At 35.5% G+C, this 14,995-nt stretch overlaps 1 protein-coding gene across 1 annotated transcript in view; it reads left to right on the forward strand.

The window, feature by feature from the left end:
- The first annotated feature begins 10,364 nt into the window (after positions 1-10,364).
- The window catches only part of LOC149236829 (plasma membrane ATPase 4-like), a 35,454-nt gene continuing 30,823 nt past the window's right edge, over positions 10,365-14,995 (forward strand). The window contains exons 1-2 of the mRNA XM_089461630.1: positions 10,365-10,622; positions 10,724-10,809. Coding sequence (XP_089317756.1) covers positions 10,568-10,622; positions 10,724-10,809 — 141 coding nt within the window. The 5' untranslated portion in view covers positions 10,365-10,567. The remainder of the gene's footprint in view (positions 10,623-10,723; positions 10,810-14,995) is intronic.

Here is a 14,995-nt window from a genome sequence, read left to right on the forward strand (position 1 = left end):
CATGTACATGATACATCTATTATTATAACTAAGCAAAGTTCCTTGGTAATGATATGTTTTTCATGCGTGCAACATTGAGTAAGATATAAATATAAAAGTAACTTAACTTGCAAACTTGATAACTTGTAAATGAAACAAATAAATCCATGCTAACTACATTCCTCAAAACTAATGTAACATTGATAGAATATAACATCAAATCCACATCATGAATTTAAAAGTCAGTGAAGACATTGTCATACACACAAGTTCAAATTCATGTATTTGTATTCCAAATTTGTCTAGTTATACATTTTTCTTTTCTACAAAATGGAACTTCATTCCCAACATAGATAATGGAAGTTCATGCCCATGAATGAAATTATGGAAATATCGCCTCAGGACTGATCTAGAAATTGGGTGTATAAGTCACCATCGCCACTCTTGGCACTCCCAAGTGCATTTCCAAAGTGATATTGCTGCAAAAATCCAATAACCAATTAGTTGTAAAATCCAAAATGCATATAATCAATTTCGTTAATTAATGATAACTTTTTGATCAACTACTCATTCTCACCATGAAGATCTAAGGCAATGGAGAAGACTGCCCTTCCTGGGTAGATGGTGGAGCACTTGGTGATGGATATAGGCATGGTTCAGGGGTGATGGATAAAGGCATGGTGGGAGAAAAATTGGAAAAATGTAGTGGGTTGGGGCGATGATATATCCCCATTGGTTGTACGATAGTGGGAATAACCCTAGGGTGAGCAATCACCATAGGGGGGGAAATTGGAATGTTAAGGGCGGATGATTGGAACAATGAGAAGGGTGGATGCTTAAAGGGGAGGGGTGGGAATTGAGAAGGGTTTGGGGAGGCGGTTATAGGCATGGGAGAATTTATGAAGGAAAAAGGTGGTGGATGTGGCCGACAATACATCCCCATTGGTTGTACAATAGGGGGAAGCACCCTTGGGGAGGGAATTGGGATAGTACTGATTGGAGAAGTGCTCCCAATGCTATAGTTTCTTTCATCAACATGCTCATCAAATAATTGGAGTCGACAAGTTGGCCCGTCAACTATAACAACAAAAAAAGTTCATATAGTTATGCCTATGCATTGCAAATGATAGTATATCTATTTCACATGAAAAGATGCATAACATCAGATTTACCATTTTTGTGTATAATAGAATGTTGCACTAACTCAGGCATGTGATCCACAGTTCTTTGTTGTTGAGAAGACAACTCCAGTTGTTCATTCATGCTATTTTTTTTTGCACGAATTCGTCTTTTGGAGGTACACTTTAGCTCCCTGATGTTCCAGGTTTTGATCTTCATTGAGTAACCTTTGGAGTGGATAGGACCAAGGCCCTGATTTTTCCTTCATTGATTAGGCTCTTGCCGAGTTCTTGTATTTGCTGTTTTGTGGATTTCCCCCCCCTCCTTCTTCCCAAACCTTTCGGCTTGTATTGGTCCAGATCTAGGTTGGCTTGAATGCCCGATTGGCTGTTGTTTCCCCATTGCTTCTTGGTTGCATTCTGGTTGAGATATTCCAATTGCAGGTATGCCATTTCTATTTTCTCCTAATGCTCCCGAGGAATGGCATCCACTCCCAATTTGGACCATTTCTCATTGACCTTTTGGAGATCTAGGTCACCTATGATCTCCTCCAGAGGATTAGTGGGAGTGGTTGAGGATGGTTGGTTTGAATGGGTTCTTGTGCATGGAGGGGGTTGCAATAAGGCATGGCTTGTATTGTTTTGGATAGGAAGGGGTTGTGGGTTTTGTTGTTGTGGCTGGGCTTGGTGTGAGTCAAGGTTTAGGATGGAAGTGTTTGATGGGTTTGATAACGAAACAATCATGGATAGATATTAAACAATGGGTGTGGGAGATTCCAGAGGGTTCTGATTTGGATCAAGGTTGCCAAGTGCTTCAAAGCTATTCTACTGGGTGGGGTCAGGTTATTGGTGGGTTTCAAAGGATTTTTGCCCTTCTGCCCTTTGTGCTTCCTTAACACTGGGATGAATCCTGGGGGTGGATTATCCACCTTTTCTGCTTGCGGTTGTGGTGGGGGTTGATTTAGGGGGAAACCATGACTAAGATGTCCATGCTGTTAGCATGTACGACATCTGAATGGGATGTTTTCATAGTAAATGGATTGCTTCCAATGAACTCCCCTATGGACTAGATCAATATGACCTGGGAGGGATCCTGATACATCCATGTAAACACAGATTCTAGTGTAGGCAGTGTACTTACCTTGAGATGTGAGATCTGAGGTTTTGACAAGGACTCCCAACTAATTCCTGATGGCTTCCAGGATGCGCATATTCTAGTAGTCAACAGGCAGAGAGTAGAGTCTGATCCATACTAGAAATGTTTTGAAATCTCCCTGTTTTCGAGCAAAGTTGGGTCTCCAGTACGTCATGTAGAGTCCTGCAGAGTTGTAAAAGTATGGGCCTCCTTCGAAAATGTGATCTCTATCATCCCTGTGAGCGAAGCTGAGAGTGAAAAAGCTCCTTGACCCCAGCTGAAGTTCATAGTCCCCTTTAGGCTTCCACTTCTGGTTTATCCACTAGCAGAGAGCCTTTTCATTGAGTCGAACTCCCATGAATCAGCATATTAGGACATGTTTATTCATGTGATCTTTGTATTCGTTGATCCAAGGATCTTCTATGATTAATGTGGGTGTTTTCTCTGAGAGGGGTTTGCAAGGGGATGGGCCTGTCACATTGTTCTGACTAGGAATGTCCCCCACAGACGCAAAGCCATTAGCTCTAGGGTTGTGGTTTGCAGTAGAGGCTTTGCTATTGACCCTGGATCGGGAACTAGATGGGGTGTTGGAGGGATTAGAAGGAAGACTGCCAAAGACAAAAGGGTTGAAGGCTGGGGGGACCGAACGCCCCCCTGAGGTGGTCATAGAGCGATACAGATGGGGTTTTCTCAAGGTTTGGGAGTGCTTCATGCACTCAGTCCCACAGTCTGGAGGGGAAGTCTTGAAAAGTTTATTGTTAAATAAATAATCTAGTGTCTTTTCTTCCTTGCTAATTTTACTCTAGGGGTTGAGAAGCTGATTTTTAAATAAATAATATAGTGTCCTTTATCCTTGCTAATTTTCCTCTTAGGAAGATAAATAATCATTTCTACAAGGTGGTTTATGGTCTCTAACTATGTTTATCATTTTATTGGAAGTGAAATTGAATTTCTTAGCAAAGAGGACTTCCTTTTTTCTAGTGTAGTAAAGATTGTCATTCTAAAATTTTGCAGAAGGGTTCGTAGGATTTGTCAAATCGTTTGTTTCATTATTGTCAAACATGATAACATCATGATGATTGTGAAGAAATATGTGGAAACTATGCTTGAAAATATTATATATGATATATTTGCACCAATTGCAAAGTCATTATATAGTTCCCTAGTGTTACCTTGCTTTATTTTATCGTTGGGAAGGATCCCTTCATATGCACCAACATTAAGCAATATGTAGGAAGATCTTCTAGAAAGGAGTATTTTTTAATTGAGTTAATTTTCCAAGCATCCAAAACTTCTAGTTGACAAAGAATGATAATCCCTATCTATTGTCTTATGTTCCATGGTGTATAAAAATGATACTTCCAAAGGGCATCTCTTGTAGAAAGGTATTTTTTAAGGATTTTGTATTAGTCTCCAATACAATTTTCGAAACATAGGATTATCTTGTACATTGTTTGGAATGCATTTTTAATTATTTCACTTGTATCATAATTTATGTATTGCTACCATTTTGTCCACCATAGGAGAAAATTATAATTTGTGTTTACAAGTCATGGATCTTAAAGCGTACTACACCATGCAATAATATATGATAATGTTGATTGGAAAATGTGATGGTGAAGCAAGAATGATATTGAAATGACAATGTAGTCCCCACTCAAGATACATAGGATATCCATAAATACCTTGGGAGGGCATTAGAAGCTAACCCTTGCAAAACCAACATTGGAAGGAGCTACTCAACTTACTGCATGAAGCTCAATAGTTCTTAAAGAGAAGATCCATTAGTTCCTACTTATCTATGGACTGGGTTGCTGGATCCCAAGAGATATTCAAAAGAGAGTGGAAAAATTATCCATGTCTCCCCCATGCCTTTAGACCCAATATTTAATACAACTGTTGGTGGGTACAATGGTTTTCCAAAGATAAAAAGTATTGTACTACATCCTTTTGTGGCTTTATGTCATTATTAAAATTTAGTGTTGTTATCTCAATGCTTTCGATTCACAATTATAAATAATATAAAATAGATATTTGAGTTTGGATGTTCCTTGCTCATTTCCAGGTCAAAAGTTTAAAAGAGAAGGACCATGTGTAGAAGATGTTATATAATTGTATAAAGACCATGAATTATAGAGAGATTATCCCATGGGAGGAGGATGGAGACAAACAAGAAGGGAATAAGAAGGATTGGGGCAAAGAATAAGGGAGGAAGTAAGGATAGATGCCAAGGTACTTTCCCTGAGGGTACTTTTCCAAATGGCAAGGTACTGTAAAAAATGTGGCAGGAACACTACAAGAAGATCTCTAAAGGGTGGGTTATGAGCCCGACCCTCAGTCCCGTAGCACTAGTATGACAACATTCCTATTGTTCAGGGGCTTAGCCGGTGGGGTTGGGTGTTAATAAAGGAAAATTCCATGTAATAAAGTTAATAAAGGAAAAATAATAACTAAGGTCACGGGACATGTATTCCGAGCTGAATGTTGGGCAAGACCAAGCAATTTTGTCAAGTCATAATTGAAGTTCCAATTAAGTACTTATCCCAAATGACATACTATTCTCTCTCGATGTACCTCTTCATCCTTTTACCTTGATTTATGCCTAAAGATGTCATTCTTAAAATGGGAATTGGAAAACACAGTTCCTATAGTTTGTAAATAAAAATTGCTTAAGAGTCAAAACCAAAATTCCATAAAATAGTTATTGGAGTTTTGTAGGTTTTGATGCATATGTGTTCAATCATATGCTTCCATAATCCATATTATATTCCTCATCTATTGGACTATATTGAAGTCAGTTATTTGCCTCTATATATCAAATATCAAACATTTCATTAGCTTGTGTGATGCACATAATTAATTTTACAAACTAATCACGACAAAATTTTGCAACAATGTTAGATGTCTTCCTCATTAAGCTAAAATATGAAGGAAAACTTACATCATTCCAATAATGGCATGAGTACTCTATTGAGAAATGTAGCTTGAGGAAGAAATTTTTGCATAGGTTGAATGTCACAATATTTAGGAAGTAGTTCAAGAAATGTCTTTAGTGACCACTTAGCAAAAGTGGAAAATTACTCCATTTTGTAATTGCACTTCATGAATAAAAGAAAAAGTGAAAGCTTTTATGCTTTGAAGCCAACTAGTATTAGAAATCTAAATGATATGTTCTAGAAGCTCAAGAACATTTATGAATTGGATTAACATTTAACCTCTGCTATATATCTCAAGATTAAGATAGCTGGAAACTAGGATTGAGGAGATTAGTTGCTAAGATTCAAGGCATTAGTTATATTATTTCAAAATCATAAATAGGACAATATAGGAGAGGTCAATCTCATAATAAAAGAGAGAAAGAAAGATAACATAGGACAAATTGCATTCAAGGATAAAGGAATAGATTGTTGAAGTTACTAGCCAATATAATAGACTCTACACAACTATAGCAATATTTTCCATATATGTCATACTTTGTCTTTAACGATCGCTTAAGTATGCTTTAGTGTTGATAGAAGAGGAAGAGTAAAAAACGGCACGAAGGAGCAATTCATACTAATGTATTGTATTTTTTCACCTTTTTCGTTTCTTACATGAGGTGTACACTTCAAATCTAGGGGATTTAATGACCATACAGTTGCTAGTTAAAGGTAGGTTGTAAAGGTCACCTTGTTGGCTTTTCCGAAGGAATGGAAATATGATTCAATGGAGAAATACCTCTATGTGTTTTTTATTTCATTCATTATTCATTTTTCAACTAGTGTGACATTAATTGAATGTTCAAAAAATTATTTTTTTGTTAAATACATTTTTTTTACTTATCTAATGAAAGAGCACTAAAACAACAGTCAACTAGGATTGAAAAATGTACATGGTATCAAAGCTTTTCTCTTACTGATATTCTCAATGGTTTATAGCGATCAATTAATTTCCAAAAAGAACTAGTAGTTAGAGGGTTCAATCTTTATTTTAAGGATTAATTTTTAGATCTGGGAATTTATGAATTAGATCTCAAAAATGGCCTAATCTAGCATCAAATTTGAGGATAGATTAGATGGAAACTCAAATTTATTGTCATACAAAGTGAGTGCTACAATTTATTAGAAGAGAATGATCAGTGTGATATTGTCAAGGATGTTATGCTTAGCCTACAGATTTGTGGTAGTGGTAAGCTCATAAGTAAGCGAAGGCAAAGAGGAAGATTATGAATACCATAAAGGATCACTTGATTCCTCATATATTAAAAAAGAAAACAATAAAGGAGATGTTTGATGCCCTAGTTGGCATCTACCATAGTGATAACATAAATAAGTAAGCCAAGGTGAAGAGGAAGATTATGAATACCATAAAGGACCATTTTATTCCTCGTATATTAAAAAGGAAAACAATAAAGGAGATGTTCGATTCCCTAGTTGGCCTCTACCATAGTGGGAACATAAATAGGTAGACGATATTGCAAAATGAACTCATACCCCTAGAGATTACTATACCATATTCACCAGTTATATTAGCAAGGTCATCTAGATTCGTGATCAACTTGCAATAGTTGGGGATAATATTACAAATGCAAATTTGGTATACATGGAATTGAATGGATTACAACTTCACATGAACCATTTATCTAAGATGTTTCTACGCATGACAACATTCCTGACTTTGAAAGGTTGTGGGAGGATCGTATTTAAGAGGAGACTCTGATGCAGTTAAAAACCAACGATAAGTGTGATGACAAGATCCCACCTACATTTGGTCAAATAATTAAAGGAAAACTTAAATGACTCAACAAGGATAAAGGAAAGAGTAACAAGTCAAACTCAAAGTCAGGAAAGGACATGAATCAAATCAAGTGTTTCACTTGCCATAAGCATAACCATTATACATCATATTGTCTAGATAAGGAGAGTAAAGGGAAGCAATAGCAAAAACAAGTAGCAAATTTTACAAAAAACTTGTATGAACAAGTTTCTACCAAGTTTGAGAACGATTTCTCAATGGTATCATTCTTTTCTACCAATATGGTTACTAAAAATGCATGGAATGTGGACAATGAGGCATATTCATTGGGGATCTCTCAATGGGATCTTTTCTTTCTATCAACATGGTTCGTGAAAATGCATAGGACAACCTAGGGTGAATTTTGTTTAAACAATGGCTATCTAATTGATGTATCTTGATATTTTGCTATTCTAAGGTAATACTAATGTGTATATGTGTGTGCGCGGCACCCCATTTTTGTCTTTTTAATTAAATTGATTAATTAAGAAAAACATAATATAAACATGTGGCAATATAAATTATGTTTTTTTTAGATATTTAGTATTAACAAGTCATGATCTTGCAACAAAATATATTTACAATAAAAAATCTACCAAATAAAATAAGAGTGAATCTATATATATATATAACTAACTCAAATTAATTAATTTATTAATAATAATAAATTATAATTTAATTAATTTTTATGATTTTTTTATCTAGATAAATAATATGAGAGAGATATTTATGCACATTTATTTATACTAATTTAATTAAACATTAAAAATGAGATGGATATTTATGCCCATTTATTTATATAATTAAAAATAAATTGAGAAAATTTAAACAAATTCAACCTCAATAACGTTTAACCACCCAAAACAAATTATTTTTATAAAAAAATATAAACCAAACTAATGCTAAAATAACTAGCAATAACTAGGCAACCAAAAATCCTCCCAAAACATTCTCACTGCACGCATGCGATAGGAAAGAGATCCTTAAAGACTTCAAGTCTAAAATGCCAAGGAAGTCACAAACAATTAAAATATATCTACAGATTTCACAATGCAGCGATTAGCATTTATGATTGTTGATATTTGGATTGGAACAATGGTATTGCAGTTGAAGCAAGACAAAGATAACATTGCCACTATGACGGGAATGTCGTAACCATAATATAACTATGAAGATCATGACAAAGAAATATCTTGCAAACCTATGTTGTTTATTAAAGGAAGATTGCATCCTCATTGAAACCTATCTCTCTGCAAAGTTCATGCTAATACACTACATTGAAGAGATTGAACTACTGATCCTGTAATATTCTGAGACTGTGATTGAAAAACTATGGTGAACATGACTCCGATTCTAGACTTTGCAATGCCATTTGTATTGCTGATTCTCGTCCTCCACAAAGGATAAATAGGAGTGTGGACATCACACATGCTTATACAAAAAGATTTGCTGTGAGAGGTTCGTCTCCAGAGCCAAGTAACCCCATAATGCTCATCGCCGTTGTGCAAGCATCGATATTTTTGAATGTGGGTTAGTCCCGAGGAACTGTAGATAAGAATGAATTGCAGCCAAACATGGAAATATCAGTGCTGGGAACTTGCAGTCTGGTGAGAATTTTGAGCTTACTAGTTTTTGTGTTGGGGTTGTAGCTGAATCAAAGCACAAAGATATGAGAGGAAAAATCAAGAAAAATGGTTTAATGACTTAGAGATTTAAATGGCACTGGCAGCGAGTCAGTGGTTGATATAGTAGTTACTATAGCATCCAGGTTCGTTGACAATTTTCAGGTTTACAGCGTTAAAATATCACAGCTTTAAAAAATAATTACTGAGTTCGGCCGGATTGGCAAATGTAATTCGCAAATTCGTCCATTTTATAGGGTTCGATGTAATAATGCAGTTGTTAAAAAATAGTAAATTCAAGTATGGTAAGTTTGTAGTTCGTATGAAAGTACGACAAAGAATGGTAAATTTTATTTGTAAAATTGTTTAAGATAAATACATAGGCCAATACATAGCAGGCGGACTTGGCCTCAGCTCATAGAGTGATCTCTGGGAGAGATTTGAAGTCCCAGAGGCCGCTGCTATTCCACTGCGGAAGAGAAGAAAGTGGTAACGGACAGCATCTCGCCAAGCTGGTACGCGCGCAGTGCCTCGTGGAGATGTCGATGGTCTGCATACAGATCGAATTTCATCGAATTTTGACAGTGAATGTCAAGCCGAACTTGGCACTGCCCTGGAAGATGGCTTGTCGGACGACGGGACGATAGACGAGGACGGGAGTAGCTGCAGCGGCAGTGGCAGTCGAGGTAGGAATTCTAACGTCGACGAAATTTGCGAAATCGACATGATGTCGCTCGTTGCCGAGCAGGAGCTTCCCAGCATAGCAGAGCCCATGGTGACTGCTGGGTATGGAAAGAGTGCATTCGAACTGCAAGAAAACATTAGCTGAGCAGTAAATATAAATTCAAATTTCAAATTTCAAGCGGGCTTGCAAATTAAAACCTAAAATTCAAAATGCGCGTGTACATTGTATCGATGGTCTATCATCCGTATTGTATTGGATGCAATTGTTTGTAGGCCAAAAATATTTATTGCATCATTAATTCCAGGTTCCGCCTGCTCGGAAAAATGGGACCATCGAAAAACATGGTGTGTCATGCAGCTCGTCACATCTCTGATGCGCCTCCGGATGCTATGCATGGTTTGAGGTTTTTATATGGTTAGCATGGCATGCGGTCCTATCAGATATGGTCTTAGAGACATTAAATACCCAATAGCATGGAATTTATTGGTTGCCCGTAGGGTTGAGGTCAGTGGAAGTTAATATGAGTGTGAGAGAATTTTCCACCGACCCGTCATTCCTTGCATACCAATGTTAAAAAAAATAACCACATAAATATTAAATATCAGAAAACTAGTCGCTAAAATCAAATCCGTGGAGTGCTGCAGTGTGACACTCCGATAGTTACATAAGTATACAGTAAAAAAAAAAAATTATAAAGAGTACAAGCACTTAACTTATCCGATATAAATTTCTTACTCAGAATTAAACCTGAAGTCTTACCATGTTTTAGTTACACAGTTTCGAATGTGTAGCAAATACCTTGCAGCCGTACTAAACCCTTGAACTTGGCTAGGTTCTGTTTTCAAACTAATACTAAAACTAATGTCTCCATGAGCATTTGTGCTTGACACCTATTACTGACAGCTATAATTACTGCACTTTAATTCTTCCGTTCCTCCCACATTGCATGTATCACATTCCGATATGTTTATGGTTTTATCGTTCTCTACTGGCATTTAATCCTTGCTCTGTCCTGTTTGACGTGGCACGGGCAGATGGAACTTGGGTGACTGCAACCTTGGATTCCTCACCTCATCAACGGAGGAGGAATAGAGAGGCCAATCCAACGGCCAGGCTCCTTCCGGGAGGCCTTTCTACCGCCTTACCGTGGATGCACATCATTCTTACCTCTGCTCTTTTATGATTGAGTCTGTTTGTTTGTTTTTCCTTTGAACTGCTAGCACTCAGTGTTGATGGATGGCAACCCGTGAGGGTTATGAGTGCGGAGCCAAGGCTTCCTTTGATGCTTGGTTTGCTCTGCAACATACCAGGTTTATGCTCCTTCCCATTTGGTTTTTAGTGCTTATCGTTATTTTTGTTTACACAGCTCGCTTTCTATGCACCGATCGATAATCTCGACTTCCACTTGCAGGAAAAAAAAGAGATGGAGCTGGGGTTTCTAGAAGCTTCCAAGTATGTAACCCTTCACCCGAATCATTGTTGGGCGTTTTGTCTCGGGTAAGCATTCTATGAAATTGAAAGTTTGTGCCGAGGGCATGGAAGAACCCTAAAGCTTTCTAGAAATTTCACTCCAGTTTTGGAAATACAGTTTCTTCTTTGTTATTATAGCTTTGTATTCTCAAGCATAGGCCTTGATAGTGTTAGGGTAGGGTTTTCCTGTTGTATGCTGAGGGCTCCCTGTGGTCCTGTGTTTGGAGGCCACATCGGAGTAATTTCCTCTTACTGCTCATAAGTTTGTAATTTAACATCAGCCATGGCCTAGCCATTCTGGGTTACTATTCACTATTTGCTAAAACTCAAAGCTCAAAATGTTCACCTTTATTTATGAAGGGCCATGTGTTTTCCTAATAGTTACCCTGGATTTCAGTTGTCTCCATAAAATCTTTTTTTCCTCTGCTGTCTAGAATTGTGCTGGGATTGATATCGCAGTTTGAATGCATACTTCTGTTCGTCCCTATATAGTTATTTTTCCTGCAATCATTCTTGCTTAGGTATATAATTTTGTTGCCTTTCTGCGACTGTGATTAAGCTGGTTCTGTAATTATTGATTGTCTCTGAAGCGGGATGGACTATCGTTCCAGAGTTTAACTGCCTTCCTTACTTGAAGTTGTAGTTGTTTTCTGTTATTCCAAGCGAGTTGTATGTAAGTTTTGTAACTAAGGCAGGCAACCATTTGCCGCTTCTATACATGAATTCTACCAATGCGTCATTTTACTCCCGCGTTTGCCGTGTTATCGGTTTGTTCCAAACAGTTACTGTTTTTTCTTCCTGTAAGGAAGACTTACTATAATTTTAGTGGCATTCTTGTTTTTCATAGCAACGAGTCTTTTTTTGTTTAATATTCTGAGTTTCATTTGGGACTTAGAACCTAGTTACAAATTGGGGTTTATCACTACGGAACAGTATTGATGTCTTTCTGGTTTTATTCGTAATAGTCTATAACAAACTTGTCATGCTCACATGATTTTTATAATAAACATTAAATTATATATAGGCGTCCCAGTTTCCCTTTTTGAATAATTTCAACAGATGTCCCAATCTTACGGCCGCTCTCCCCTCCTATACTGCATAGGGTGCTACATGCATTTTCAGCTAGGTATGATATCACACTCAAATAAGCGAGTCGGCTTGAAACCAAACTCTGGCATTCCGATATATAAGGAGTTGGCGGAACAGTAATGTCCCTGTGTATTAGAGTTTTGTTATAAAAGCTTATTACAACAGGTAGCATGCACGTTAGGGCCATCACTAAAGTTGTTTTTTTTTTTCCCCTGTACATTAGAACCATTTGAATGCCTTCAAAAAGGTTAAAGTTCCAAATTCCATTTAATATTTAAACTCCGTTTCTCATAGACTTCATTTGTAACTGTAATAATTCTAATGTTAACAGTTTCAACTATAGATAAGAATTACAGCTCTTAACTGTTTACTAGCACAATAAATACCTATTCATTTTATTTTGCAGCCACAATTTCCAGATAAAAACTACAGCTCTTAACTGTTTACTAGCACAATAAGTACCAAATCAATTTGTTTCAGCAACTACAATTCCCAGGATAGTCCGCTTACCTGACTCTTGCTAAGAAAGTAGTGCACCTTTATGGAGGTTCTCCTTCGTTATCATCTGTCTTTTGTTCCACCCAACCATGAGATACGTCTTTCTCGACTGTATCTCCCTCCGAGCTTACTTGCAAGGTCATTATCTCCCTTAGAGCTTACTTGCAAGGTCACTATCTCCCTCCGAGCTTACTTGCAAGGTCACTATCCTCTGCAAGTTCGTTGCACACAATGTGCACGCTATCTGGTCATCACCAGAGTTAGCATTTCATTCTCTTACCGTCTGACTTTTCAGCACGACTTTTCCTCCCCTCACTCTTTTTTCTTGGAGCCTCACACTTAGGGGAGGTAGTTAGGGTTGCATTTCCAACAACTGTCTTTTACAACTTTCCTCCTGGGAAGTTGCTAGTTCTTTTAATGCTTAAAACATTTTATTATTTAATTCAAATAACCATCACATACAGCATGACACTTTTGTAACCTGCATAATTGTTTTGATTTTTTTAATCATATTTTTTTATTTGAAATTGAAGAAAAGAAAAAAACAGTAAACAAAAATCATACTTTTGTTAAAAATAATTTATCATCCCATTCTTAAAAATAAAAATTAAGAATACATCGTCTTATATTGCAATTACGCTGCCTATCCTAGAGTTATTTGATCAGTTAGGGTCTAATATGCCCGCTGTTACGTAGCATTTAAGGCTACTCCTAGTAATATAGGGTCTGGCAGATTTTAAACCAATTCAGATTCAATAGTCTTTATATCACGTACTGCAATATTAAACGTTGAATAACAATTTGGATTAGACTCGCTATTAGTTATTTAGAGAGTTTTGGATTCAGTGTCATGTTAAGGCTCCTCATGATGGATCATGGGGTTCAAATACTCCATTAATGTTAGCTTAAGAAAAAATACAAAACTGCCTCACCATAACTTGAATATATTAATTTATGATGGTTGGAAATGGCGGTAAATCCAAATCATTGCGATGTACTCAATGGTATATAGATTAGTATCAGTGCGAGTTTTCCTATCTCCTTGCCAAAACAATGATGTCATGGATATTGAGTGGGCTTATCATTAAGCAGCTGTGTAATCTCTTAGAAACGTTTTTTTAAGAACAATATGGTTATATATATAAAGTTATAAACTTTATGAGTGGAGAATGGTTGATTTGTGTTTCGATTTTATTAGTTAAATGTTTAAATTTGATTTAAAAAAAGAAAAGAGGAGATCGGTTGATTTGTGTTTAGCTTTTATTAGTTATATTTTTAAATTTGATTAAAAAAAAGAGGAGGAGAAAGAGTTAGAGTCCATTGGAGTGAGAATTGATAATAATAATAATAATATCGATTTTTAAGGTCACAGCCAAGCCAGACACCAAATTGGTGTATGAGACCCCCTTGTTTATGGAACAAGGGACCCACCTCCGCGCAGCGATTTGACTGCTAAGTCTACGAAGGCATACATACTCTACCCCCCTCTGGTTTTGAACCTGTGACCTCTTAGGAGGAAACACATGCTCTTAACCATTAGGCCCACTCAAGCTGTATAATGTTAGCATTAATGTTAGCTTTAAAAAAAATAAACAGTTTCTATCTATTAGCACCACGATTTTAGAATTGTTAATTGATTTTAGAATTTTTATAACGGTTAATTTGATTTTTTTTTTTCTAAGATTGGGTGGACTATATTATTATTATATTCAATATATTATCTCGATTTGGGTAAGGAATTGAACGGGTAAATTCAATATATTATCTCGATTTGGGTGAGGAATTGAACGGGTAATTGAACGGGTGATTTCACATCGAGTAGAGTGCCTTTGCAAAGCACCAATTTATTTCATATATATATATATATATATATATATATACATATTTTAATATATATATATATATATATACACATTTTAATATATATATATATATATATATATATATGAAAATTTTTATTTTTAAAATTATATAAAAATATACATATTTTAATATATATATATATATATATATATATATATATATATATATATATATAAAATATGTGAAAATTTTTATTTTTAAAATTATATAAAATTTATAAATAGATTTAATGTTTTGAAAAAAAATTATCAATAGATTTTGTAATTTATATAGCTTAAAGTTGTAATTTTAATTGTAATTTACATAGTTTAAAATTACAATTTTAATTGTTAGATTTTGAGAGATTTTTTTTGTATTTAGTGTTTTATAGATTAATGGTTAATTTCTATATATATATGTAAAATGTGAAATTTTTCATTTTTTAAATTACATAAGAATTCCTTTCTCTTGAAAATTCCTTTTGTCAATAAATTTTGTAATTTATATAACCTAAAGCTGTAATTCTAACAAACCTTATCAATATTTTAGACAAAATTGACAAATATCTCTTCCTCATTAGATTTTTTAATTTACATAGTTTCGATTCCAACCTATCTTATCAAGATTCTAAACAAAATTGACAAAAATATTGTAACATCCAATCTCAAATTACACACAAAAATATTGTAACATCCAATCTCAAATTACACAAAAATATTGTAACATCCAATCTCAAATTACACACAAAAATAGTGTAACATCCAATCTCAAATTACACAAAAAA

Source organism: Pinus tabuliformis, chromosome 8 (genome assembly GCF_031772625.1).
Source record: "Pinus tabuliformis cultivar Carrire ecotype Pingquan chromosome 8, CPIR1, whole genome shotgun sequence".
In the NCBI taxonomy this organism is placed as follows: domain Eukaryota; kingdom Viridiplantae; phylum Streptophyta; class Pinopsida; order Pinales; family Pinaceae; genus Pinus; species Pinus tabuliformis.